General features: G+C 44.1%; 1 protein-coding gene across 7 annotated transcripts in view; it reads left to right on the top strand.

Moving 5' to 3' along the window:
• Positions 1-1,314: 1,314 nt before the first annotated feature.
• The window catches only part of LOC117263208 (zinc finger protein 521-like), a 98,292-nt gene continuing 74,102 nt past the window's right edge, over positions 1,315-25,504 (top strand). For 4 of the 7 annotated variants that reach the window (XM_078173375.1, XM_033636406.2, XM_033636407.2 and 1 more), the window contains exons 1-3: positions 1,643-2,179; positions 9,104-9,160; positions 17,086-17,286. In XM_078173375.1, coding sequence (XP_078029501.1) covers positions 2,140-2,179; positions 9,104-9,160; positions 17,086-17,286 — 298 coding nt within the window. In that variant the 5' untranslated portion in view covers positions 1,643-2,139. Of the gene's footprint in view, positions 1,469-1,642; positions 2,180-9,103; positions 9,161-17,085; positions 17,287-25,504 lie in introns of those variants that run through there. The other 3 variants (XM_033636409.2, XM_033636408.2, XM_033636405.2) reach the window with 3 other exon arrangements.

Raw genomic sequence — 25,504 nt, 5'->3', positions numbered from 1 at the left:
AAACAGAATGAAAGCCTGGAGATCATATGTAGGTCATAAGTCCCCATTTATTATGTTTAAGTCTCACGTCTGCCTCTGATCAGGGACAAAAAGAGGCGAAATAACAAGGCCTCTTTAAAATAAGAGGCTAATAATGACTGTCAGCTAATAGATGCATCTCCTCTGAAGCTCTGAATTTCTCTTACATTTATTACTTTGTGCCACTGTAGGTGATTACCTCAGATGTCTATAACAGTATATGGCCTCATTATGAACTCCAAAGTAAAAGGTGGGAATACCCTATAGAATAAGAGCAGCCTTATTATGTACTCACATCATTAACTTTTATAGTTTTGGTTAACTTTTATGGGGAATTTTCTTTAACAAAGTTAAATTCCGCCTCGGTAAAGGCTATCAAAGGTTGTTGTTAATTTTCTTCCTCCACACCAGCTCGTGTTTGAGAGTTGCCCTATCGACTGTTTCTCTCCTTCCCTATAGGTGTGCGGCAAAAAGACCCTCCGTCTCCTCATGCATTTGCCTCTGCGAAATCAGCCAGAGTGGAAATGCATTGGAAGTGGGAAAAGCAGTAGCGTGACTGTGATTTTTAGATGGGGCCCCTGGCAGAGGCTACCTCCAGGCTGCGGAGGGGCAGAGTGCAGAGTGAGAAGCCCACTGCAGGACTCCTCTCTGGATCTCATTTTCACATAGCAGGGGTAGCATGGGGCCTGGATACCCTCGTGCAGGTGAGGGTGTATTCCAGTGCACTATTGTGTGAGAGAAAGAGGCTGTGTGATGTTTTCTAACACAGCAATAGGCCTTTAATTAAATGACCTTAAAGTGCATTTTACTGATGATTAGAAATGAGAAGAAAATAAAGAAAAACAAATCCTATTATATATAAAAAGGAGAGGGCGTAACATTGACTCAACCACAAATAAATCTGAGAACATAGTTCTGTATAAATAGTTTTCAAATAATTAAGATGGCACTATTTAATCTAACTCAGGGAGCAAAATGATGAAAACAACTCCATGTGCAAATAAACACATCATCCCCAAATTTTACGCATGCCATTACATGTCATATATGTCAACAGTCACACAGAAAATGTATTTCTGCTTAACCATTTCTACCAGAAGGGGGACCAGTCCGTCTGCCGTAGACGGAGAGTGGCCGACGGCGAGCTGAGGCAGAGGAGACGCCAGGGTGAGCAAGCCGACTTTGGGTTTAGAGTTCGACTCCGGATCCGGGGACCAGCAGATCCAGCATTCCGCATCTTGCCATGATCCCTAGGATTTTAATCATGCCTCTCTGTCTGTGTGTGAGTGCAGGCAGGCTGACAATGATTTCCTCAGTGATTACGTACAGAGCGAGTCCCTGCGGGGTAGGGGCCCCCTCTGGAGCCATCCTGATGGCTTTGGGGGCCTTGCTTCCATTTTCCATTATTATGTGGACTACCGGAGCGACAGCGCAGTCCAAGACCTTGCAGGTTTGTGATGAGGAGGGAGCTTCCATCTTCTCTCTGCTTCTTCATCCTCTTTTAAGAGCAATTTAGACGTAGACTTAGATCAGATTCCGAACCTAATTCATGATTAGCTGACTGGAGTGAGAAAAGGAAGAGTCTATAATAGTTTTGATGCTGTTAGGTGGATATGAAGTGAAAAGTGTAATTATCATTTTTTCCTCCTTTTTTTTTTTTTGGTTTTGTTGCATCTTTTTTTTTTGCACTCTCACAGGAGGCGTTTTGCTGATGTCTTTCTCACGCGGATGCATTTGAGATGAGATGCGAAAAGCAAATATTCCGCTTTTATTTCTAAACGAACATCATGCCTGCACGCGTGTGTGTTTTCCCGGAGAATGGAAGCGCGTGACGGGGATTACTATATTCTCACACTTTTCCCGATACCCAGCTCAACTAAATAGAGTCGCCTGTACCGATCGGGGTAAATTGGATTTTATAACATCCACCTACTCATCACAAAATAACAGCAAACTCGTGTTGCGACCGCGCGGCTTGGGGCTAAGTTGCATCTTTCTGTAATGCTAAAAAGGCAGCCGCGATTCTGGCCAGTGAAATTTAGAGAGACTAGACCTTTAGACTATCCCGTCTTGCACAAATTATCAGACAGAAACTGAGCAACTTCAGCGTTTTTCTGTAGGATGTCGCGCCGCAAGCAAGCTAAACCAAGATCACTGAAAGGTAAGTGATAAGCCTATGTTTGCTGGCTCTCAGATGATTTCTTTATTTTAAGGTGATGACAAGTCTAGACGAGCATGAACTGAACTTATCGCTCACTGTAATGTAACTGTCTCCCACCTCTCTTTCTTTTCTTTTCTTTTTTTTTTTACGCATTTTCGAAGTGTTCTTCCTGTTATGTTGCGCATGATATCGACTGCATTTACGCACTTGGCATCAGGGAAAAGCTGGTCGGCTACAGTTCAGACTGTATTGTAATGATAGTTAAAGTGCAAGGGCAGGGCATGGATGATTTGGAGAGCAACAGCGCAGCGCGACGCTGGCAAAACATCTGGATGTGTTAAAGACGCTCCTGGTCGGAACTTAAGCCGTCTGATGGAATGGGGTGCAGAGTCACGTGACCCTCCCCCTGTCTGAGAAACTAAGGAGGAAACATTTTATATGTTGGGGGGGAAAGGGAGGGCTGTGATGTGTATGTGTGTGCATGTGTATGTACAAAGGAGAAATTAGAGGTGGTGTTGAGTGCTAATTGGACGTTAAAAAGTTGTAAACATCTGGATTTATCAGGCAAAGCTGCAAAACAACACAACTTTTATGATGTTTTTATGCCACATGAAATCAGCACAGCATGTTTAGAGACACACAGCAGACCAGGTGTGTGATTTTTGTTGTTTTTCCTTTTTTTAAAAACACTTTTTTGTCGTTTTTGAGGCATTCGGACTGGTGGTAATTCGACCGTGCATTTGTGTCTGAGTGTACATGTGTGTAAGAGGGTGAGCGAAGAGGGGGGGAGGGAGAAATAGAGACAGAGCAACATGCATGAACACACACACACATGCACACACATATTCACACTACTTTTCTCTGTAGCATTTTGGTGGGGGAGCTGCTGGGTTTTTGGAGGTTGAGCTCCAGTTCATCTGGCAGGCATTGTATTTTGCTCAGCAAATAATTGTCCACAATTTCACATTCCCAGCTTGTGGTCTGTGGACCCCTTTCTCTCTCTCCCCTTTCGTTCTCGGAAGTCTTCATCTCAAAGGAAGATTACATGGTCTGCGGTAGTACATTCATGCAGCCACCATTTTAAATCAATACCCAGGAGAGGGGGGAAATCTGAGTGCATGCACATCTTAAAATTGTCACATTCTGTTTCCAGACCTGCACTGCTCTTTTCACAGTAAACAGCTCTATACATAGATTCCCTATTTTCTCAGACCAGATTGGCATTGACTTTTTTTTTTTTCTGTTGTTAGTTGGTGTGACAATTGCTATTCTCAAAAGGCACATCACTTATATATAATCGTCTCTTGCAAGCATGTCTACATGCTACAAGTGTGCGTGTGTGTGTGTGAGTGTGTGAATTCAGAGGAACATCTGTCAAGATTTGTGTACGTCTATGTGTGCGAGAGAGAGGGATAGAGAGTGAGCAAATCACTATGCAAATGAAGTCAGAGTGATGACATTGTTTGTTTTGTTATTGTCAGTAAAATTTAAATTGGAAAAATGTGGTGCACAAAACATCCCCGACTTTTATGTCCTCATACCGACTGCTGAAGTGGAGCAGAAATGCAGATACGTCATAGATATTTCCCTGTTTTGGATCAGATCCAAGGAAGGCCAGGCAGATGTTATTTATTGTTCTTTGTCTATCTCTTTCCTCGGGGACAGAGATACACTTATACAGATGTCCACAATAACTTTGCTTGTCATTTTTTAAAATAGTTGCTTGACACTGAATTCTCCATTATTGTTTGCAGAAGAGAGGAATTGTCTTTTTATTCATAGACTTTTTAGAATTTATTTTGTCAACGCCAAAGTGGCACCATGTTTTCATACGTGTCCTCGTGTGCATGCACGTGTGTGAGCCTGCGTCTGCACGGACTGTACGTGTTCACCAAAAGCAAGCGTTTGCAGAGTTCAGGTTTCACTTTTTATAGGTTGTCTTCTGCCGACTTGAGGCAGTGGTCAATGTGGACGGTGCTTTTTTTGCACAGAAAGAACACTTTGTTCTGCAGAAGGGAAAACAAACAGAGGTGCCGGTGGAACATGGAGGCAGAGAACGGGCATCATGTGCGGTGTTTTAGGGACTGTTATGGATAGCATGGACATGGAGAGTACATAGAGGAGATGAGAAAATAATGCTGTGACAGTTGGCACTCTTTTTCCCCTGTGCACCCCAACACACCCACTTCCTCAGTATTGGCTGCTTGTGGGAGTCAGAGGTTATGTTTTTGGTCCCATCGAGGAAAAGGGCAACATTACAAGTCCCGTTTCAATTAAGTCTGAGAGACAGATCCGGCTACGTTATTGCTTGGGGGAATAAATGGCACAGGACAAGACCATACATCATTCGCTTATATGCAAACACTTCACCCCAGCCACTGACATTTACTCAATCCTGAGCCTTCTACATTTCTCAACTGTAGGCACATTGTAATTTTGTTTTGATGTGCAGAGGCTTTGGGTCAGCACATTGCCTCAGTCAGTGGTGAGCAGCGAGGAAGGAGGATCTCACTCCAAATCCTGCATGTAGCGTGTGATGACTGCCACGTTGCCTGTCCTACAGCACTTCCTGAATAATGTGAGGCTGGCTTGATATTTTCATTTGGAGCACAAATGACAGTCTCAAGCCTGATGTGTTTATTGGCTGAGGGGGGAAGTTTCCAGGTCTGTCATCCGCATATATAAATATATTTTCTGCACCATTTACTTTAAGTAGAGAGGTTGTCATGAAATCAGCGCCGTGTCATGTACACCTTAAATATTTGATGTATTTTGAGGAGCTGAAATTTGTCGCCACACAAGTGAATTCGGGAGTTTTGCTTGGCTACACACGAAAGGAAATATTATTTTATACTATAAATGTAAACTGCACAGAACAGTTTTTGAAATCAGTGAAGGGCCTTTTAAAAAGAAAGTTAACATGGTGTCTTAAGTAAAAAATCATCTTCTCATACATAAAGAGATGAGAGCTGAAGTTTATTTTCCAACAGTGAATAAAATTGAAATTTGACCCGTCAAGCAAAACTGAAATAGATGTTTTTTTTAACCCGCAATTGTCATTTTCTTTTTTAAGAAAAGAAACTTGACCGTGTCTGTTATGAGATGCATAACCACTCCCCCTTTCACTCCTTATGAGCACAGGCCTGTGGAACTAAAACGTGTGATGGCACAAGTGTTTTTATCAGAACTACTCAAACGCTCATGTGAATATTTTAAATACACACTGTATTCAGTGTGTTTAATGTTAAATGTAATGAAGGCCTCCTCTTAATTAGATCAATTAAAAACGCACAATATCCCGCTTTGTTTTTTCCCCCCATGTTAAAATGTCTATTAACAGTTACGTCATTCTTAGTTTATAGGAAGCTGCAGTATTCCAGTCTGTTCACAATTAATGATCTGTGGCATAACACCCATTAACACTTTTCTAATGTGACACAAAAATATGGTTAGTATTATCATTAAGGAAATTATGATGGAGCCGTGGAAAAATCCCATTAGCACGGCTGTCAGTGCTCTTGACATGCGGCTCAGTGTGTTGGACTGGGTGTCGCGGGAGCTGGCCGATATCTCTTCTTATTCCATGGCATGTGTCTCTCCTGTTGTCATGGGTTGTCTGCCACATGGAGAAAGAGTTCTGATTCAGAGACAATGATTGATTTCCACCGCTGCTGCAAATGAAATGATACGTTGCTGAGCTTATTTGCATCTGTCTCGTTTCCCTGTTTGAATAGCATTAATATTTTTTTTTTCTCAGAAGCTAAATTTGAAATAATTGCATAAAGGGATTATTGATTCATGACGTTTTTTTTTATTGCTGCTACCAGTGGAGTTCTTTTTTTTTTTTTTGCTCTCATGATTTGCTTACAGTACATGGCAATATATAAAGGATTACAAATATTATGCAACGTGATTAACATGCTCCTCTATTGCAAATTATTTATGACACTAATCACCAGTTCAAATAATGCTCATTAAGAAAGTTATTCATGTGCAGTGTGTGTCCTCCTCCCTCCCTTCCCAGCCCTAATTGAGGAGGGTTGACCTCTTGACCCGAGCTAAATTGAGTTGTAGTCCCTGTGGCGAGCGTCTCCTTCCCGGTCAGTCAGGGCGGATTACACAGCCATTGTGTTCGGCACTGTATCGTCCAAGCTGGCTGTAACCAAGCAGATGAGTCACGCATATCCAGGAACACACTCAGGGCTCTTTTTTTTATGTCTGAGAAGTGCTTGAGAGATACCCCCACACACACACACACACAAGCACACACACACAAATACGTGGCAAATAAAAGCAGAAAAATGTACAGTAATTATACACACGTGTTGGTGTGCATGTACGCGCTCTTCACTCTATTCTCTTACACAGCAGGAATTCATTTGATGGATTAGGAAAGGTCCAAGCTGCTGAGAGTTTGTCATGTTTTGCGTATTCATGTCTATTAAATCATTAGTTGTATGCAGGTGTGGTGTATCATGGGCCGTGCGTGTGGTGATCAATCTGTTTGTTTTTTTAAATTTCGTATTTTTTACCTTCTTTTTTTTTTTGTGCTTCTTGATTTGCTGTGGAAAATTAATTCATCCCTAAAAAGGAAATGTCCTGTCCTGGGGATTGTCACTCTCAATATAATGACAGTTACTCGGCGTTCATTTTTGTGTGTGGCCAGTGTGTTAATTAGTGGCCTTTAATGCTGTGCCACTTGTTGTGGGATTATGTCTTTTCCTGCTCCGCGTTTTGAAAATCAAAGGAGCAGCGCTGAAATGGTCCCATGTGTGTTTGGTATTGTATCAACAAAACCTAGCAGCATGATTACAGTTTGTCACTGACTGAGTGATACACTGTACCTTGTCAAACATTAATTAACTGATAGCGGTGATGCATTAACAACAATGTGGACTGGAGTTTTATTCAGCTGCAGTTATTGTCATTATGAAGTGATCACGAGCTTTAATTAAAACTGTCCAGCTATTTGGATTTGCGCTGCGTTAGGATTGTTGATCAAATGTCCAGCCTGTATGAAACATCACAGGAGCCTGCCCTTACTTGACAGCTCGCCCTCTATGATCGCTCCTGGCTAGCTATTAATTATCTAGAAGACAGGTGCAAATGAGAAAAGAATTTGCACCGTGATGGAGGTTTGTTTACTTTAAATGACAAAACTTTTAATAAGTTCACAGTGGTGACAAATCATCGCAAACTGCCGTAATGTTTAAGTTCTTATGGCATTGTGAAATAGAATTTTCTGCCTGAACTCCCTCATCTCACCAACAGGGACGGTAATCAAAACAAAAACTCCAGCTCCCACCACCAATCTCTGATAGAACCATGGGGGATTTATTAGGACCCCCATCCCCAGCCCATTTAAATGATCCTAGATGCAAGGCGCTCAACAGTGCTGGAGAAACTCATTAAACTCTCAGGGCGTCAGTCACTAAGGCCTCCTTTAACAGGACAAGGTTTCTGTGTTGGCTGATACAGTCCTCTTTGGCGGCTCCGTGGGACATACCTCCATGGTGTCCAACTATGTCTATTCCATCACTTTTAATTGATTTTGCTAATTAATTGCCAGGCCCATTTGTTTAGCATATTTTTTCTGTGTACATCAATTATAATTGTTACTAAGGGAAATATTTCCGATCAGAGACATTCTTATGTATTGAGTGAATAGTGTTTCTTTTTTTTTTTACAACGGTTAGTTTGAATAAAAGCTTCTCATAGGAATTTCTTTGGAATTCAATTTTGGCTGGACAAGGCCTGACAGCGAAACATAGTTGCTCCGTCGTTTGCCATCTTCATAAGAAACAGCTCGACACTTTCCTCTTCATTTTTCACTGAGGTTTGACACCCTGCTTGACACTGACTCTTGCTCCCCTGAGGGAAAGGCTTCTGCCACCATAGGATCCTGCCTTAATTATGCAAAGTACAGGATATTTTGTGCGATTTTAAAAGTGCGCCAGTTTCTGCTTTGGCAGTCACTGCCACACTCCCCTACTGGGAGGTCCTGTCAGACTCCCCCTTCCTCTTTGCCCAGGAAAATGAAAGGCTAAAAAGAAAAGACATAATGGAGAATGCATTTCAACTGCAGGGGTGGAACGCAGAGGCGTAAGAAGTCCTCAGTGAGACCCTCATTTTACATGGAACAGGTGGGAGACTCTTTTGTTCTCTTCCTGCTGTTAAAATCCATTTCATTTCTTGTACTTGACATGCCACAAGGAACTCTCACCAGTTCCAAAAAGGCTCCAGTGTAAAAGGTTCCTACCTTTTACTAAACAGAAGTCGTGTTTTTCAAGGCCATGCTGTTGTCAAAAAGTCAAAAGCGGTTTAGTTGCCATGCGCCTAATGAGCGGATTTCAGTGCCGATCAAGCTGTCACTGTTTTGTCAGCCGTCCTGTTTAAGAGCAAAAGCACTTTTTGCTGCTGCTTTGGTTGTTAGGACACGTAATGTGAATGTATATTTTATAAATGTATGTTTTCTTTGCGTTTAAGTTTGGATCTCAGGTCCATATTTACGCTGGAATCTACAAATCTTCCTTTTGATACCCGTCTAATTTAGCTAACCAAGGCACTGTACAAGCCTCTTACTAATGCAGTCATCAAGGTGTTTTTTACTTGGTCACTGTTGATGTTGGGAGGACGTTTCATGGGAGACGTTCATAATTCATCACGTCATTACCCAGTCCAATATGTTATTTACGTGGGTGGCTGTTTGCCTTGTTGCCAAACCTCATACATATGAAAGGCTTGTGTGGATTCCCAAACCACAGGTTGAGCTGTCGAAAGCTGTTGAAATCTCCTGGAGTTTCCATACAGAAAATCTCAATAGTAAATAATAAAAAAGAAGGAAATCTCAATGTGTCTAACTTGTTTTTCACTGTTAACTGTTTCTTTCCCTCTTCTTCTCCCCCCCTTCTCTTTTTCTGGCAGTAGAAGACAATGTGACAGAGGACCAGCACAGTCCTGGGCAGACTGCCATTCCAAGCGGTAATGCTCCATTTCATATTTCATCATTTTCGGCTGGAAAGTGGATCATGTGTCTGTGCGTGTGTGTGTCTGTAAAATCTTTGTTGGGTTCAGAGTGATATAAAGTATGTATTTCCTGTTTTTGAGGCTCGTACTCTAAACTGCATGGCTGCATGATTGTATATGTGAGAAGGGCAGAGCGGTGTTTGTTTGTGTGCATGCATACATGCAGGTGTGCTTATAGCTGTCCTTGTGTTTCTGTGTGTTCCTGCCGCTTTTTTTTTTGTAACACTCTTTGTTTCCCAACCCTCTGTATGATGTAGAATAGAGCTACCCAGATGAATGTGTCCTGTCTCCACGCGTGCCATTCACAGTGGCCCTCCAGGAACAGAGCAGTAATTCAGGTCAGGCTAGCAGAAAGCCCCCTATGAATGAAGCCTGCTCCTGATGCGCCACACTGTATATTTTCATTTCATTTGTCTCTGGTAAAGGTTAAGTCTCAGGCGTGGTTATTTTAAACCCGATATGGATGGTTTTGCCCAGCAGGCTGGGGACCCTGGGTACTCCTAGGCTGCCACATTAGTCCAGCATTTACCCATAGCTTTCTGAGTGCTCCTGTGTAAAATACAGGAGCATGCACCACATAATAGGTCCGAGCTTTTCTCAGCTGCTCATGACCATAGGTGTGGATTTCAGCGGGGGTGCAGGGGACACATCTCCCTCAATATTTAGTACGTGCATTTGTCCACCCCCTATTGAAAACATAAAAATAGCAAACTGCTTTTAACTTGACAGGATTAAAGAATTTTACCAATTGCACAAATTGGTGAATACAAAATGCACCAGAATGCAGGGAATTAAGAGTTTGATGCTCAAAAGTTTCCGGTGGAGGACACCCAAACCCTGCATTACAAAAGCTACGCCCTTGCTTATGACTACAGTATTATTGTTTTAGTGCTCATAATCCCTCTCCGCTTTAATGTCTCGCAGATATCTAGAAGTAGATGTGGGTTTCTTCAATTGTAGCACATTTTAACAGACGCAGGCCTCATGCTGCATTCACATGGAATCATGCAGACAATAGACAACATACTGGACATCATTTTAGCAAGGAGAGCAGGACGATGAAATTAGATGAGGCCGGCAAAGAAAACCGGCAGCGTCACAGTAGATGGCATTGCAGTTCACAGATAAAATATGGAAAACTAAAAAACTGGATTTTGAGAGAAAACACAGGCGATCTGGACAATTATATGAAATAATGAACACAAAATAATTGTATTAAATATATTAATATAAACATTAGTGTCACCATGGCTACATATCATTCTGCGTGTTTGGTTTTACTGTCCTGCCACCCCATCGCACTGTTTGTTATTCCTGCGCCGCCCAGAAGATGTTGTCCATCTTCCATCTATCGTCTGATTCCATGTGAACACAGCAGTTTTTAACCTTTGGCGTCATCCTCATTCCTCTCACATGATTCCGATCGACTCCTCAGAGTGTACTCGATCAGATATGCCAGTAAACATTTTCGTAACATTTTTGTTCATCTCCGGAAAAAATAGATCTGCCACTGGGTTAATGTGTATCGATAGGTTATTGGTGGGTGGTTCTGTGGAGAGAAACTGCCTCCTTAGCCCCTCTAACCCCAGCTCAAGGGATGAAGGACTGGGCATAAAAGGCAGACTTGCCTCGGAGACCTCCTGTCATCCAGAGCCAAAGTAGAGCTAATGAGTGTGCCTGATTACAACGACCCCCTCAGACACACGAATCTCCCCTCTCCCCATCCCTCCACCACCTCTATCTCCAGAGTGAGGGGAGACAGCCGCCACATGATCGATGTCTGCCTGTGGAGAAATCAGGAGGGCGCACAAATTAATTTCTCACTTTCCTCATTTGACTTCGTCTGACTGATTTATTTTTTAACCCCCTCTCAGGATGCAGCTTGACGAATGGTCAATGAGAAAAGTGTTGTTTGCGACGGTAAACTTCCAAGATGCCGGGTGATTTCTCTTGCTATTTGCCAATTTGTCTCCTCCAACTTTTAAAATGTTTGCGGCAGCGCTCGTGTGTCTTTATCGTAGCAGCAGTAATTCATCCTTATGGTTAAACCGCTGCCCAAACAAGCCCTTTTTAACGTCAAATTGAAAAGCAGTGGAAAAGCTTACCTGCTTTTCATGCATTTGCCACTTTGACGGACACGGCCACAATAGCCATTAGACTCCTGACAAGCAAAGGGCTTTATCAGACATGGTGTCAAGATCTGCCTCATAAGTAGACCCCCAGTTGTGCTCTTCTGTGACTCTGCAAGCGTTCTGCAGGCCCTGCATCCTGTTTCTCATTCATGTTTGATATGTAGCAAAGGCAAAGGAGAAATGCTAACAAAAGAGGCCCTCTAAAAGATAGACAGTATTATGCATAGTATAGAGGGGCAGGAACAGTGTGATATCTGAGATTTAATGAGGCAGTGCGCTTTTTTACCCAGAGAGTGTCGAGCAGGCTTAAGATCTGCAGCTTGGCTTTACCACTGCGCTGCCTGTGTGTAATTATAACCACATGCTCCGTGCTTTTTCTTCTCTCTTATATATACATCCCTTTCTTTTTTTCCTCTTTCTTTCTTTTTCGCTCTCGGCTATGTCAGATTGAGGCGTTTTTTTTGGAAGAGGGTGTCAGCTCTGTCAAAGCGGAGTGGACTGAGGCAAATAGAAGTGTTCTAGAGATCTGAAGGGGTGTCTGGGTGGCAAGGTGCCGTAGCGCGGAGTAGTGTAGCGTAGTGGTGCGGCGTCTGAGACTCGGGCTCTGGCTGAGGTTGAGGCTGCCCACAGATCAATGTACTGCAGGGCTCACTACAGCAGGAAGAGGAAAGGACTCTTTCACTCCACCACTTCAGAAAATCATATTCTCTATTATTCATTTCCTTTGATGTTTTACTGCACTAATGGCATAGCAAGGCGCTCCGTTCAATATTATCACTCCCTGTGAGAGAGCAAGTGAGACAGGGCGAGGGAAAGAGAAAGGGAGCATTTGGTGCGTTCAAATGTTGTTTCTCATTCAACCGCTTTGATTTCCATTCTTCTTTGTGTGCTCACGTCTTTTTTTTTTTGGGGTGAAGAGATTTTAATGGTGGCTGATGCCGTCTGTACACCTGTGATTATATGCGGCGCTTCCTTCATGTAGTGCTCTATGTGTTGTCGTCATTGTTTGTTCTTGCTCCTCCTGTAATTGTTGAGCACCTCTTCTCGCTCTGTGCTGCTCTTATCTTTATCTCAGCATGCATCATAAAATTTTCATAAATGTACTGCATGGTTTTTTTGGCAACTTAAAATAAGGTGGGAAGCATTTGTCTGTCAACTTTGAGCTTGTTGTGAGTTTAGCTTTTTAAGAGAAATCGCTTCTGACAAACACCTCTGCTAATTTACTTTAAAATTTCAAGTGTACCAAAATATTAAACAGCAATTAGTCCCTAATATGAATCTGGGGGACTTGAAGCAGATAGCTCAAATTGCGTGCACCGACCATATGAACACAGCCCCCCCCCCCCCCCCCCCCCCCATGCAAATTCTTGAGGATCGTTAACAATCTGGCAAGTGTCAAGCGCACAGCCTCGTCGTCGGATCATGACATTCTTTAATGATGGGGGATCAGTGGATGTGACGGTCTAAGTGGAGAGCCCCCAAATCCCATCCACACAGAGGAGGATACACTCGGAGGCACACGTGGCATTAGAATGTAGTGTGACCTATATATGGCGGGTGCTCGGCAAAAGTTTTAGATTTTTAAATAATGAGGTGCCGGCAACCGTGTGAAGGTTATTCAATCTTAATGTCCTCCTATTTCTGACAGCCTCCCTCACTCTGATAAAGGAGCGCACTCACCTTTGATCAGGCCCGCCGACATGTGTCGACAGAAGCTGCTCGCTGGTTAAAATAAATTCTTAATTCGAACTTGGGGGTGGGTGGTTGTAGGGTGGGTTTGCCGGGGAGGGGGCATCATAGGATCAGGATCTCTGGGAAATGATGGGGAAATGAGGAGATGGGTGAGCTGGTAATGATGTTTTCGACACCAAGGTCTTTCATTGCACAAAGAAAGACTCAGGCTAAACCCTGATGGAGCTAGACATACTGTATCTACAGGCAAGTAAAAACATAGCCCTCAGTGATTTCACGCTTTTTGCGCTCAGTGATTTGGGGCTTGATTTGAATGCATTGCAGTTTAAAACACTGACATCCATCACATGTTGCATTTCAAAAATGGCTCAGTACCCAACAACAACTTTTCCCTGCCTCTTTTCCGTACTTAATCTTTAAGTTTAAGGTTAGACATAAGATCTCCAGTGAGGTTAACGGCAGGGCTCATGGTGAGAGTTAACTTTTCAGATCTGAATGCTGTAAAGTTCAGGCTTTGCAGCTTGGCCTGACTTTACCACTCCATTTATTTTTTCTTTCTTCAAGTCCTCCTGTACACTCATGCCCCTCCTCCTCTCCCCATGGTCAGTGTCTCCACCTACCTCAGTGTGTGGGCCAGACAGTGGGGGGACGAGTGTAGGCCTCCCTGCTAGGGACCACAGGTCCCTGGTGGGGCCGATGGAGCAGAGAAGGGAATATCAATTAAAAGGTTATAAATATTTAAGAGCAGAAATATTCAATAATATAAGGGTGGGGGGTCCAGGGGACTCTTCAACTCACAAGATGAAAGTTGTGGCATGATAAATGTCACAGGGCACCATAAGAGACATGAGTGTGTATGATGGATGGACTTGGACTCAGGCAGATAATACATGGCTGTAACGATGTCAATCATCATTCAGATAACCTCATTTTATCAGCACAAAACTACTTTTAGTACCATAAAGATTGAAAATACATCTTTAAAAATCTTTCAGTCATCATGTTCCCCTTATGAATAGCTTCTCAGTCCGAGCTACGATCGTCTTGCTTTGAGCTGACCTTATCGGGATATGGATCAACAGTCGATGTAGCTTCCCTCTTGTCCTTACCTGCTGCACCAGCATTGTCAAGCTGATTAACAATATTAACAAGGCATGATGAAAAATTCTCAATATGCCACACATCTTCCCCCCATATTCCACATGTGATTGTCAGCCATTCCAAGCATGCTGGTATTGATCTGCTGTCCAGCCTGTAGAGACTGGTAGAGGAGGATGTCCTGATCTGATGGATTACTGTATGAGGCCCAGAGGCACAGAAACCTCAGTATTGACGTGGCTCTTTAATCCCAGGGTTGGACGTGACCTTGCCGTGTCAAGTCCCCCCCCCCAACCCCCCTTTCTCCCTCAACCGCCACCCCCAAACGTGTAGTAGTTTACACTTCCAGCGCCGCATCACAGTGGTGCACCGGAGGTCACTCAGCTCGACTGAGAGCGCTGACCCTGCTTGGATTCACTGGAAGTTGGAGCTGAAACTTGTCACTCGAAAACAAGCGAGTGGAAATCAAACTCGGACGTGCATATAGCTCTTTGGGTTTAAAGGAATACCTCATCCACAGAATGACCATTTGTATATCAATAAGCGATGCCATGTTGCCTTGAATTTGATGTTTCTCTTGCATGCCTCCACGGAAATGGCAACCATATTTATTTATTGTTACAGACTCACACAACTCGTGCAGTGTAATCCAAGTCGTATGCTCAGTACTTCCCAAACACATGCATTTTAACTAAAACCTTAATAATAGGAACTGAGCTGCTCTCGTCAAAGCCAGACTCCACATACTGAGATTTTTTTTAGCTTTTGGAAAGTAGTGAGCATACGACTGGATAAAAGAGACTTGGATTGCACTGCGCAAGTTTGTAAACGGATGTTTAGATATAGTTTTGCTGTTGTAATACACGATCCCCAATCAATCATTAAATCTATAAATTTGCCATTTTGCTTGGAGTCATGCGAGAGGAAGTTATTGTGATGAGTTTAAGGTGACACAGCATCTCTAACTGATTACAAATCATCATTTTGTGGTTGAAGTATTTCCTTAAATCTCTCCTTAACTTCACAGTTTCTCTTTCCCTTTTTCCTTTGGTCATTATCGTAGATCTGTTACCCTTGAAACCACACGAGAATATCATCTTAAGATGGATAGAATAAAATGCATCTGCATTCTGCACTTAGAGATGCATTATTATTGCCGATAAACGATAAGAGGCTTAAATGTAGCCATCAGTTGTTTTCTCTGACAGGACTGAGCTGTAATATTAGGGGAGTTAATGATTAATAAAGGCCGCTGGAAGAAAAATATCAAAGTCTTTACCTCCTCCACAGGCACCCTGTAAAAAAAGACGTGAAGTGTTCACATTGCAGTGCATATTGTGAATTCTGTGTCTGTGTCTGTGGATGAATCATTAGTCTATATTGTGTGGCTTTTGGCCTCAGTCAGAAGTGTTTCCCCCCAGAGCAAGAAAGGCCTGCATCTGTGAGGATTGGGTTGGGATTTTCATTTTCTTGAAACACCTTCTGTTCTGTTCTGCATGGTCCCACCGGGGACCACAGTGCTGATATTTTTAGAGGGCATGTTCCGAGAGCCTCAGTCGCCAAGAGGGAAGGACAATGGAGGGTGTGATGTTACATCAATACTTGGCGCAAGTGGGGGAAAGGAAAAATCCTGGGTGGCCTTGATGAGTTCTGGAACGCCTTTCCTCAAGGAATTTTCACAGTTTAAGAGCACCCTACACAAGGATGACTTAAAATGGCTGCCTATGTGTACAGACACCAGGTACATGTGCACCCACACCTGCACGCATTGATGCCACACACGCCTTTGTCTTTGGGCACTGTTAACTGTGTGCTAGGCGAAAAAAACAGGCTTCCTCCTAACGTTCCCCTCCGGAGTTTCAGGACAAGCTGAGGAACACTTGCATCAGTAGGGCTTAAAATGGCTGCCAGTGAAGTGCAAGGGCTCTTCTCCTCCCACAAAGCCCTAACCAGGGTGACATGATTGTTTGATTGTGAGTATGGCTTTTTAATCAGTCTTATTGTGAAGTGTAATGGTCACAGCAGGGGAGAAAGAGGGCTGCAGGCCATGCTGCCTATTTATAAGATGCTGCTGCAAGCCAGATTTACTATGCTTCCGAGTGAAGATGTTTATGGTGCGCTGTGAGTGAACAATGCGAGGTTTGATTTGTTGTCCGAATATTTTAGCGTCACGTGAAGAACTTAAGATTAGGCCGGCATCTTGAAAGATGATTCGTAGTCCTGGTTCAGTCAGTCGCCCACCCCTGGCACTGCTGCAGCACAAAGCCAACAAGAGACAAAACTGCAGATGGATTGGAGAATATTGATGTGTGCGACCCGCGGCTGCCTGCGAGCAAGGCTGAATAATTTAGGGAAGTGTGTCGTGACGACAGCCTAACACACACCAATCTCGGTTTTGTGTGTCTTACTGTGCTACTCTCCATACATCCACAGTTCTGGCCTAGATGTCTGGATAATATGGCAAGGTCTGTCTCCTTTGATAGACGCTGACTGATGCAATTCAGCACTCACTGGCGGAATTTCATATTTCTTTGGTCGAGCCAAAACTGCAATCCAGGATTTATTAACTACACATATTCCCATCAGTCTAGTTTCATATACTGAAGTTTTGCTTGGGTGAAGCAGGGCAAACACAACGTAAAACCATTTCTAATAACAGAGGTGTGTGTGTGTGCATGTGTGTATTAGATTTGTGTGTGTGCGAGCACCGTGCCACCTTGTCTGTGTGTGCCTGTATATCTCTCACCCTCACCTGCCCAACAGTTCTGTTATGGCATGAGTGGTTGAGTTACAGAGGCCCAAATTGAACCTGCATTTTTATTACAGCTTTTATTATTGTTTTTATTAAATCCAGAGTCTAGAAATCCATTTTATTGTCACCCAGAGGAAGCTGTAGTACCTCACTGTGTGGGTCACCCCTCTGACTATGTGGTGCTGTCATTTCCTGTGGCTCGGCAGATCCAGAGTGCGCCCTCGAGAGGGTGGTGGAGGATGGTGAGACCGGGCGTCTGAGGAAGAGGCTGCTCTCTCCAGAGGAAGGAGAGGAGGGAGAGGAGGAGGACGAGGAGCCTGCGCTGCACAGCTGCGACAGCTGCCGGCAGGTGTTCGAGTCGCTGAGCGATCTCACCGAACACAAGATTAATCAATGCCAGCTGACAGGTAAACAACGTTCAGCCCACCGAGCCTCCCCTCCACTCTGCCACTCAGCTCTTCTCCCACTCCCACTCTCGCTCTATGCCTTCACCAGAGAATATGCCACACTATGTGTGTTAGTACACTGCGCCAAGGGGAGCACAACACCAGACTACCAGCTTCCTTGGTAGATATCCAACAACACAGACACACACACAGGCCTCACACACATAGCACATTTATTATATGAGCTGTACATCAATATCTACAGGCGTGACATACAAATAGGCCTCCATGTGTCCTTATAATAGATCACTGAAGGCTACAGTATGTGTATTTATAGTATGTGCATTGTGTCCTTGCCTGTTTCAGTGTAACATTTTATACAGCGTTATACTGATTCTAACATTTCACTAGAGTATAACATGCAGCTACGAGGTCCCACAGTAACCAGACCACCAACTGGAAACAGATCCTTGCTCTAGGAAAGTCCCTCAGCTGGTCCCAGTGCTAGCTAGCCGCAGTAGTAGTGGGACTGAAAGAGAAGGATGCCATTGGCAGACTGTGTCATTGACCTGTTGATGGATGAATAGCGCTATAAATACCCTGACAAGGTGGCAGACAGAACTAATGATGTGAACTGAAGGTTTCCATGTGCTTCTCCTGGACTTGCTGTCCTCCTTTACACGTCCTGATGGGCCCGCACTGAGAAACGCCACCTGACACACATTTCCCGATGTTTGGGCATACACAATGTCTTTTACTATGTGGCGCAGAAACAGAACATGCTAAAATGTAATTTTACTGTTTCTGATGTTGCACAGAAGCTACCGTTTATCGTTTCAAAGCGAACTCAAAGCAGTGCTCATGAGAAAGCTAGTGAAGTCTCTTCTCTGTTTACATTCAAGCACAGTTTGATTTCATATTTTGCAACCCACAATCAGCAAGCCACAAATTATAGGGTAGATATCCCACGAGTTTTACAAAGATTTTCCATTAACTGTAAGACAGTCTCACGAACATTTGTTTGTGTGTGTGTATGTGTGTATATAAGCGTGTGCATTCTTTCATGCCCCCCCCCAGCACACACACATCGGTGTTAATTGAGGCAGAAATGCATGCATGTTCATTGTAAGAGTGGCTTTGTGTGTGCAAGCCTGCTAGTTTACATGTAAGTGCACCTCCGGTGCGCTCATGTGTGTGCAAATCCAAAGTGACGCTCAGTCGACGAAAGGTGTGAAAATCAATGCACTGTTCACTTTCACATTACTGTCATCCAACAAAGGCACTCATTGGTTTGAGGGAAACTAAGTGCAGAACCTCTTGTCACCCTTTTTTTCCCAAAGTAACACCTAAATCCATGAAGCTAGCACAGATTTGTGGACAGTCTGTTTCAGAAACCTAGAAAATTAAAACACAAAGGGTATTATGGAAGTCATAGGGGAATGTGCTCCAACACTGCTTGAATTAAAATTCTCTTTAGACATTCTTATTTGGTGGTGTACTATTATGGAGATAGTCAGTAATGCAATAAGAGTGGTGTGTTTGATTTGGGGGCAGGCCTTTTATGTTCAGCCCTGCTGTAATGTGGTCATGACTGACTCAGCCATATTTTTTCAATAATTAAGCCCGGCTTTTATAAATGTCAGTCTTACGGACAAATAACTCTTAATTGCTCAATGATGAAAAAAAACACAGTTTGGATAAGAGCCCCCGTGGAAACCAAACAAAAGAATCTAATTGCCATTAGGGTATTGTGATTGCGCAGAAACACTCTATTAGTATTCAAACACAGTGGGAGAAAAGAAACTTCTAGATGGCATACTAAGTACTTTGAATGTGTGTGTGTGTGTGTGTGTGTGTGTGTGTGTATTTGTGTATTCTCTGGAATATGGGAGGAGATTTCCTATGTGGCATTATGTAGACATCCATGACCAATTAATCTGCCTTACATCAAGTCTCTACTCACAGATGGATCCTTTATTAGAACCATTTTCTAATCAACCACCAGCACCTGCTAAACCCTCCATTTTTTACAATTTCAAATGTTTTATTTTTGGTAAACAAATTGCAGTGCTTGACTGGAACCAATCCACATATGGAGATTTGCTTGCTGTTCCCTGACAGAACTCTTTCCCCCCCAGCTGATATCCCATAAGCGTATACAGTGTATTACCAGAACCAGACATGCCCATATAAACCACCGACTCACATGTTTATTCGGGGCCTCATTATACATTGCGTCTATAAAGTAAAACACAAGTTTCACCCCAGGAGTGAGACGAACAGACTAAAATAAAGTCTAAACAGATTCAAGCTGCATGTGGACCACGCCCGATGGACAGAGAGAAAAGAGAAAGATGTTACATGTCACTGCGATCAATGGCGGCCATTGTCTCCCCCCCGTCTGGCAGAGGTATAACACCTTTCCATGCACTTAAGCCGTGACCACTGCAGTGCGCTAAGGGAGCGCATGGGTATGGATTGCCTCGTGTCCCTGATGCGATCGGTGCTATTGATCGCGCTAATGCTGGACTGCGGAGGAAGGCGAGAGTCTGAGAAAGGGAGCGAGGGAGAAGGAGGGAGATGGGGAGAGAGAAGGAGAGAGAGTGCTGCAGGAATGCGTCCCCAGGGAGCCCGTCTTGGGCTGGGGCAGGGCTTCAGGAATGCTCCCCAGGAGATCCCAGTGAAGGCTAGGGCAGGGCTGGAAGAATGCTCCTCTAGAGAGTTGAGAGTGGAGGCTGGCTGGGGCAGGGCTAGAGGAATGTTCCCCCAGAGCACCCCTTTAACTCTGGAGCAGAAGTGGAGGGGCTCCGCGGGGGGAGAGCGCTCCCCCGTCCCCCCTCCGGCTCCAGGATGGCTGCGGATCAGGTTTCCGTGTGGGGATCAGCATCCTGCCGACAGGGCTTTAGGCTGCCCTGGGGAGGAGACAGGAGGCTGGAGGCACTGCTATTCCATAGGCCTTTCCAAAAACACTTCACAAATGCTTTGTCTCACTGTCTCACTGTATTGTCTGTGCACCCTTGTATTGTTACCGATCCTTCACGGAGAAAGAGAAACAGCGTCTACAGTTTGACTTTTGTTCTCAGTTGGCACAAGACATGTTCATCTGCTAGATATGAGATTGCACTGGTAGGCAAGGAAATATGCCCTCAGACCTACTCGCCAAAGAAATACCTTGCTCCTTAGCTCATTTCAACTTGTGTTTACTAGCTAGCCCACTCTGTAAATAAAAATAACACATCCAGCTCCGAGTTTAATTCAAAAGATTGCACTTTCACAAAGCCTTTCACTGTCAGTTCTCCGATTCCATGTCTCTGAAGGTATTTGAATAGCCCAGTGCACACATGGGCTGTCAGCCTTGTGGCCATTCTTTCATTACGGGTCCAGCTCCCTTGAGCAACACCTTTTCTTGTGTCCTTCACTAGAGGAGGGGCATGGCTGCTCCCCCCAGAGAGATCTGTGCCCTGCTATTTTAACCCTCTGTGAGATGACCTTTTTAATAAGTGTCTTTCTCTGTTTTCCTGCCGGCCACTGTGCGAGCAAACAGAGCATGTCTTCTGCTTCCCTCAGATAAAGGAATCAATCAGAGAGGGTGCAACAGAGAAAGAGAGAGAGGGAGAGATAACTGGGCCATATATGGATTTATATTATGTAGATTTCCCCTTTCTTCTTCCCTGTAGACATTGCAAAATGCACTCAGCTTCAATAAAATACATTTCAGATTTATGAGAAAAATACAAATGAAATATTAATACTGTGTGAAACACAATAAGATCCCCCCACAATGAAGAGGATGGCAATATGATAGTTTAGACAAATTTCTAATATGAGGTCTCTGTTTGCGACGGGGAGCCAGACAAATTTTTTAAACCCACTGATATATGTTTTCCTCTTCCCGTTCCCAACCTCGACATGTTTGTTTGAAGTGTTTGAATTCATTTACATCAAGTCGTTGGGTCAGCAGCATGGAAACATTCAGTAATACCCTCAACTATGAACAGGCTCCTGGCAGTCCACGTTTCATACTAACTGTTTCCAACAGGCTCCTATTGGTTGCGCTGTGTTTTTTTTTTTTCTCAACTAACTTTGTGTATTGATCCAACAGCTGCTTTGTGGCTGCCAAGAAGAATGTGCCAAACTGCAAAGACTTTATTTGCTTCAAAAGGGCTCACATAAGAGAAAAGGGACATGAGCAAGACCTGATTAGCCGAACTCTGAGCTGCTGCCGTTCATCAGAAATTCTGCTGTGTTTTTGCCGGGGCGTCTTGCGACATCCTGGTACAAAGAGCAGCACACTGATTACAAGGCTTTGAAAGGAGGAGAGGCGGTCAGGGGAGAATAGCTACTTCTGGCACAACGCAGCCACTGAAAAGAGACCTCATGCTAGAGTGAGCTCTCAGAATTGGGCTTGAGTCTTTCCTGTGTGTTTGTGTGGGGGGCATTTTCTATGTGAGTGTCTATGGGAGGAAGAGAAATAGGTAAGGAGAGAAAGAGAGGCTGAGAAAGAAAGGGAGTATTAAAGTAGATGTTTGACTCCACGGCGTAGCATCCCTGTGCGTTTCCTCTCTGTGTGACAGTGCCAGTAACGTTAACAGGAGTGTCATTAGGAATTCAAAGCATATGCCCTCGTGAGGACGCCCTCTTTCTCTCTCCCCAGTGCTTCACACCGCACACATTATGCACTGTATAAAGTATTTATTGGTCTTTGTCAGACGAGGACTGCATTTTCTGCAGAAAAACAATCAAAATAAGAAGAGAGGAGCCTGCGTTTTATGCCTGTGTTTGTGTGTTCATGGCAGAGATGATGATGGCCAGCACTGAAACTCCTTGCCTCCCTCATATTCACATCCCCCTCTATCCAAAACACACCGTCTCTCATGTACTTGCTTGTTCAATCAGTCATCCACTCAGGCATGCAAACGCACACAAGTATTATTGCGCACACGCTCACACACACGCGCCCTCACAGCACCTGCGTGCTTGCACTTTGCATTTTAGACGACACATAATTCATCGCCCAAGAGGGTAAACACATGCTGTAACTTCATCCAGTTGACCTCTTTCTTAAGTAGGTAGCCACAATAGCAGGGGTGACATGTGGACATAACAGAGATAATCTCATGTACTCACCTGGAAGTACACGCACTGAGTGAAAACACTATATCAACGACAGTGTTGTTATTTCCCCCTCCACTATGTAGCATCCCTTTGAAACTACTGACTTCAGTCGTGTGACAAAGACCTGGCCATGGAGCGGTTGTCTCGGTTTCTCTTGCTCTCTTCATCTCTCCCTGGCCCTGGCTCTGCCTGCTCTTTGTTCACTCTCTTCCTCAGCCTGCAAGTCTTTTTCAGCGGCACAAGCAGAAGAATGGCACATTAAATCTTAATAGGACTGCGTCTGGCCGTGTTGAATTGCAGAGCGTGTTAAGCCGGCGCTTTCCTCCCCCTTGGCACACGCTCGTGGAAGTGGAAAACAATTGAATAAAAGAAACCGCTCCCTCCCTCTGTAACACAAGTGACTTCGGCTGCCCTGCTGAAGCTATGAGACTGAACTGACTCCGGCTCACAAATGGCGTAAGCCCATACTGAGAAACTGTAACATAAATGGCATTAGTCCTTTTGAAAATGCAAAGACATACACTGGAAGGTAGACACAGGATTTACCTGACCACCCACAATGTAGCTGTTGCATATTCCGTTCTCAGTGACAGTTGGAAAATACTGCCAAAAGACTCGCCGCTTATACTCTAATAGTCTGTTGGCTGAGACAAATACATAAGAGTAGAAGAGGACAAAACTAGCCAGGAGAGACAAGTGAAATTTATTGAGACATGGGAAGGACAGAGATAGAAAGGGGGATGGGTAAAAGACAAAGAAGTGGAGAGAGACACAGTCAAGGTAGGAGAGAGCCAATCTTAGCAGCAGCAGCAGCAGCAGCAGCGATGTGAGTCCAGGCCTGCTTTGTAAGGCAGTCAGAGGTGGTAATTAGCCAGTGATGAGTTGACTGGTTGTGTGTCCAGTGCACGGCACTGCTGGGTGGGGCTGTGGGAGGTAGATAAGGCCAGCAGTGGGCTTATCTCTGAGAAGGACAGGCACCAGGCCTGCCAGGCAAATCCACCCACAGACCAACCGCATTTTATTAACAACATCATTAATGCCAGACAGGTTATGTGCGGTGGCTCGGAAGAGAGACAGGAAAAAGTAAAAAACAAATAAAGTCTCAATTCCTGCTTGGCCGGCCAGTCTAAAGTACATAGGCACCGGTTGACGTGTTTTGAAAGCAAGGAGCTTGTGGAGATGTTTACCAGGTAGGCAGCCAACGGAAGGGCACGGAGAGCGAGCTTGGATCTTACCTCTGGGTTTTGCTCACTCTCCTCTGGGTCCCCAGAATTCAAATGATTTTCTTTTTTCTCTTTCAAACGTGGGACTGCTCACCAGAATAATGATGAAGCAGATACAGAGAAACATAACTAGGCACAAAGAAAAGGCAAAAATATATTTTAAAAACTTTGTGGACATTCTGGGCTCGGGTTTCTAACAAATGTTTAGTGAAATGTTGATTTTTTTTTTTTTTTTTTGTCTTTTCTCTGAATCTGCAAGGTACAATCTGCTGTGCAAGGTTTGGTTTATTTGTACCTTTTAAGTAGTAAAATACACTGTTATGCTAAGTTTTTTTACACTTTAGTTTGCAGTAATCCAATATCCTTTGATCAAATGGCAGCTTAACAGGTGTCTGGTGTGTTATGTGGCAAATGAGTGTTACCTTGCTCTGGTTTGACTTTATAAACAATCGTGTGAAGTGTCTAACATGAACAAACGGGAGTGTTTGTAATTAACACTCAGTATTAGCATATGAAATGCCAAAGAGGTTTTCAGTGGCATGTTTCCCTGCGATAATTTACACCAGGAGTTGACAGGATGTAACATGGCTCAGAGACAAAGAAAAGTTCACCAACCAAAACGTACCTTGTTCTCAGACGCATTAAAGAAACATCCATGGGCTTTTTGAATCATGTCAATACTCCCTAATGAAAAGGTCATAGGATTTAGCTTATGTCTGTGTGGAAATGTTCTGCACATTGATCCCCAAAGGGCTTTTTCCTTAGATGGCTTTTGCCAAACTCGCCAGTAATGGGAGGAGAGGAAGGAGGGAGATGGAGGGCGGTGGAAAGAGTGACCAGTCCGACAGGTTTATGTCTCCCAGCAGGCTGAGCTCCATGGAGCAGGCCCACAGGAAGGAGCGGAGCCAGCTGTGACGGCATCCTGCTAGCCACTGCGGTTTAGGAACTTTGGGGCTACACTATCACCGACTCAACATTTCCCCCCTCTTCTCTACCCCTCCCAGGGGCTGTTTTTGTTGGCCAGGGGGTAGTGTTTGGGTGGGGGCTGCTATAGGGCTCCGTGGAACAGCCACTCCTATATTTCAGGATATGGGGAGTTCAGCCACCCACAAGGACAGGGATTCTCAAATATCATGTGAAGTAACACATTTGTTCCTTAGTGCTAATTGCCATTTTCGGACTGGAAGGTGGGTTCATAAATTTAGTTTTATGGGCAGGATGGGTGTCGTTTAAGGTCTCAAAGGCCACCAGCTGGACTATGCTTTGGCAGAGGGAACATTGTGTGTCGGTACAGAATGTAATGGTTTGACAGTAAAGCCATGCTGTCAGGTAACACAGAGATGTCCTCTTAATGTTAAGAGCAGTGGACAGTGGGGGGTCCCATCACCGCTGAGAATGTAAAGGTCATCTAATCTATTCCACCTCCAACCTGCCTGGCTGATCGATCATCCTGGAGGAGTCAATCGATTTGATCAGAGAGCCTCTCCTAAGAGATGGCCTCCCAACGAGTGGCTGGGATTCTCCGCAAGGCTGCAGAGTGTGCCAGCTTGGTACATGTCTCTGCGATAAACCGAGACATTAAAATCCCTGATTGAATAGTAACTCGCCACCTGTGGTAGCCATTCTCTAAGTAAGCTACTGATTTAAGACGGCAAAGAACATGCAACTGTTACTATCACTTCATCGTGTTATCAAGCTCATTCTATATGCAACGCATGCACACACAAATCAGATCAACAGAATCCTCCAGGACTGACTGACAGCCAAGAGAGATTGGGCTGTAGTAAACAGAGTGGTAATCTGTATATTAGGACATTATGTGCCCCCAGTCAAAGCATGATGCATCTTTCTCATCATGAACTTGGTTTGTAGAACATACCCCACAAACAAAGTCAACAGAC

This window comes from Epinephelus lanceolatus, chromosome 12, assembly GCF_041903045.1.
Source record: "Epinephelus lanceolatus isolate andai-2023 chromosome 12, ASM4190304v1, whole genome shotgun sequence".
Lineage (NCBI taxonomy): Eukaryota > Metazoa > Chordata > Actinopteri > Perciformes > Serranidae > Epinephelus > Epinephelus lanceolatus.
Note: the sequence above shows the minus strand (reverse complement) of the source record. Positions and strands in the feature narration are given on the sequence as shown.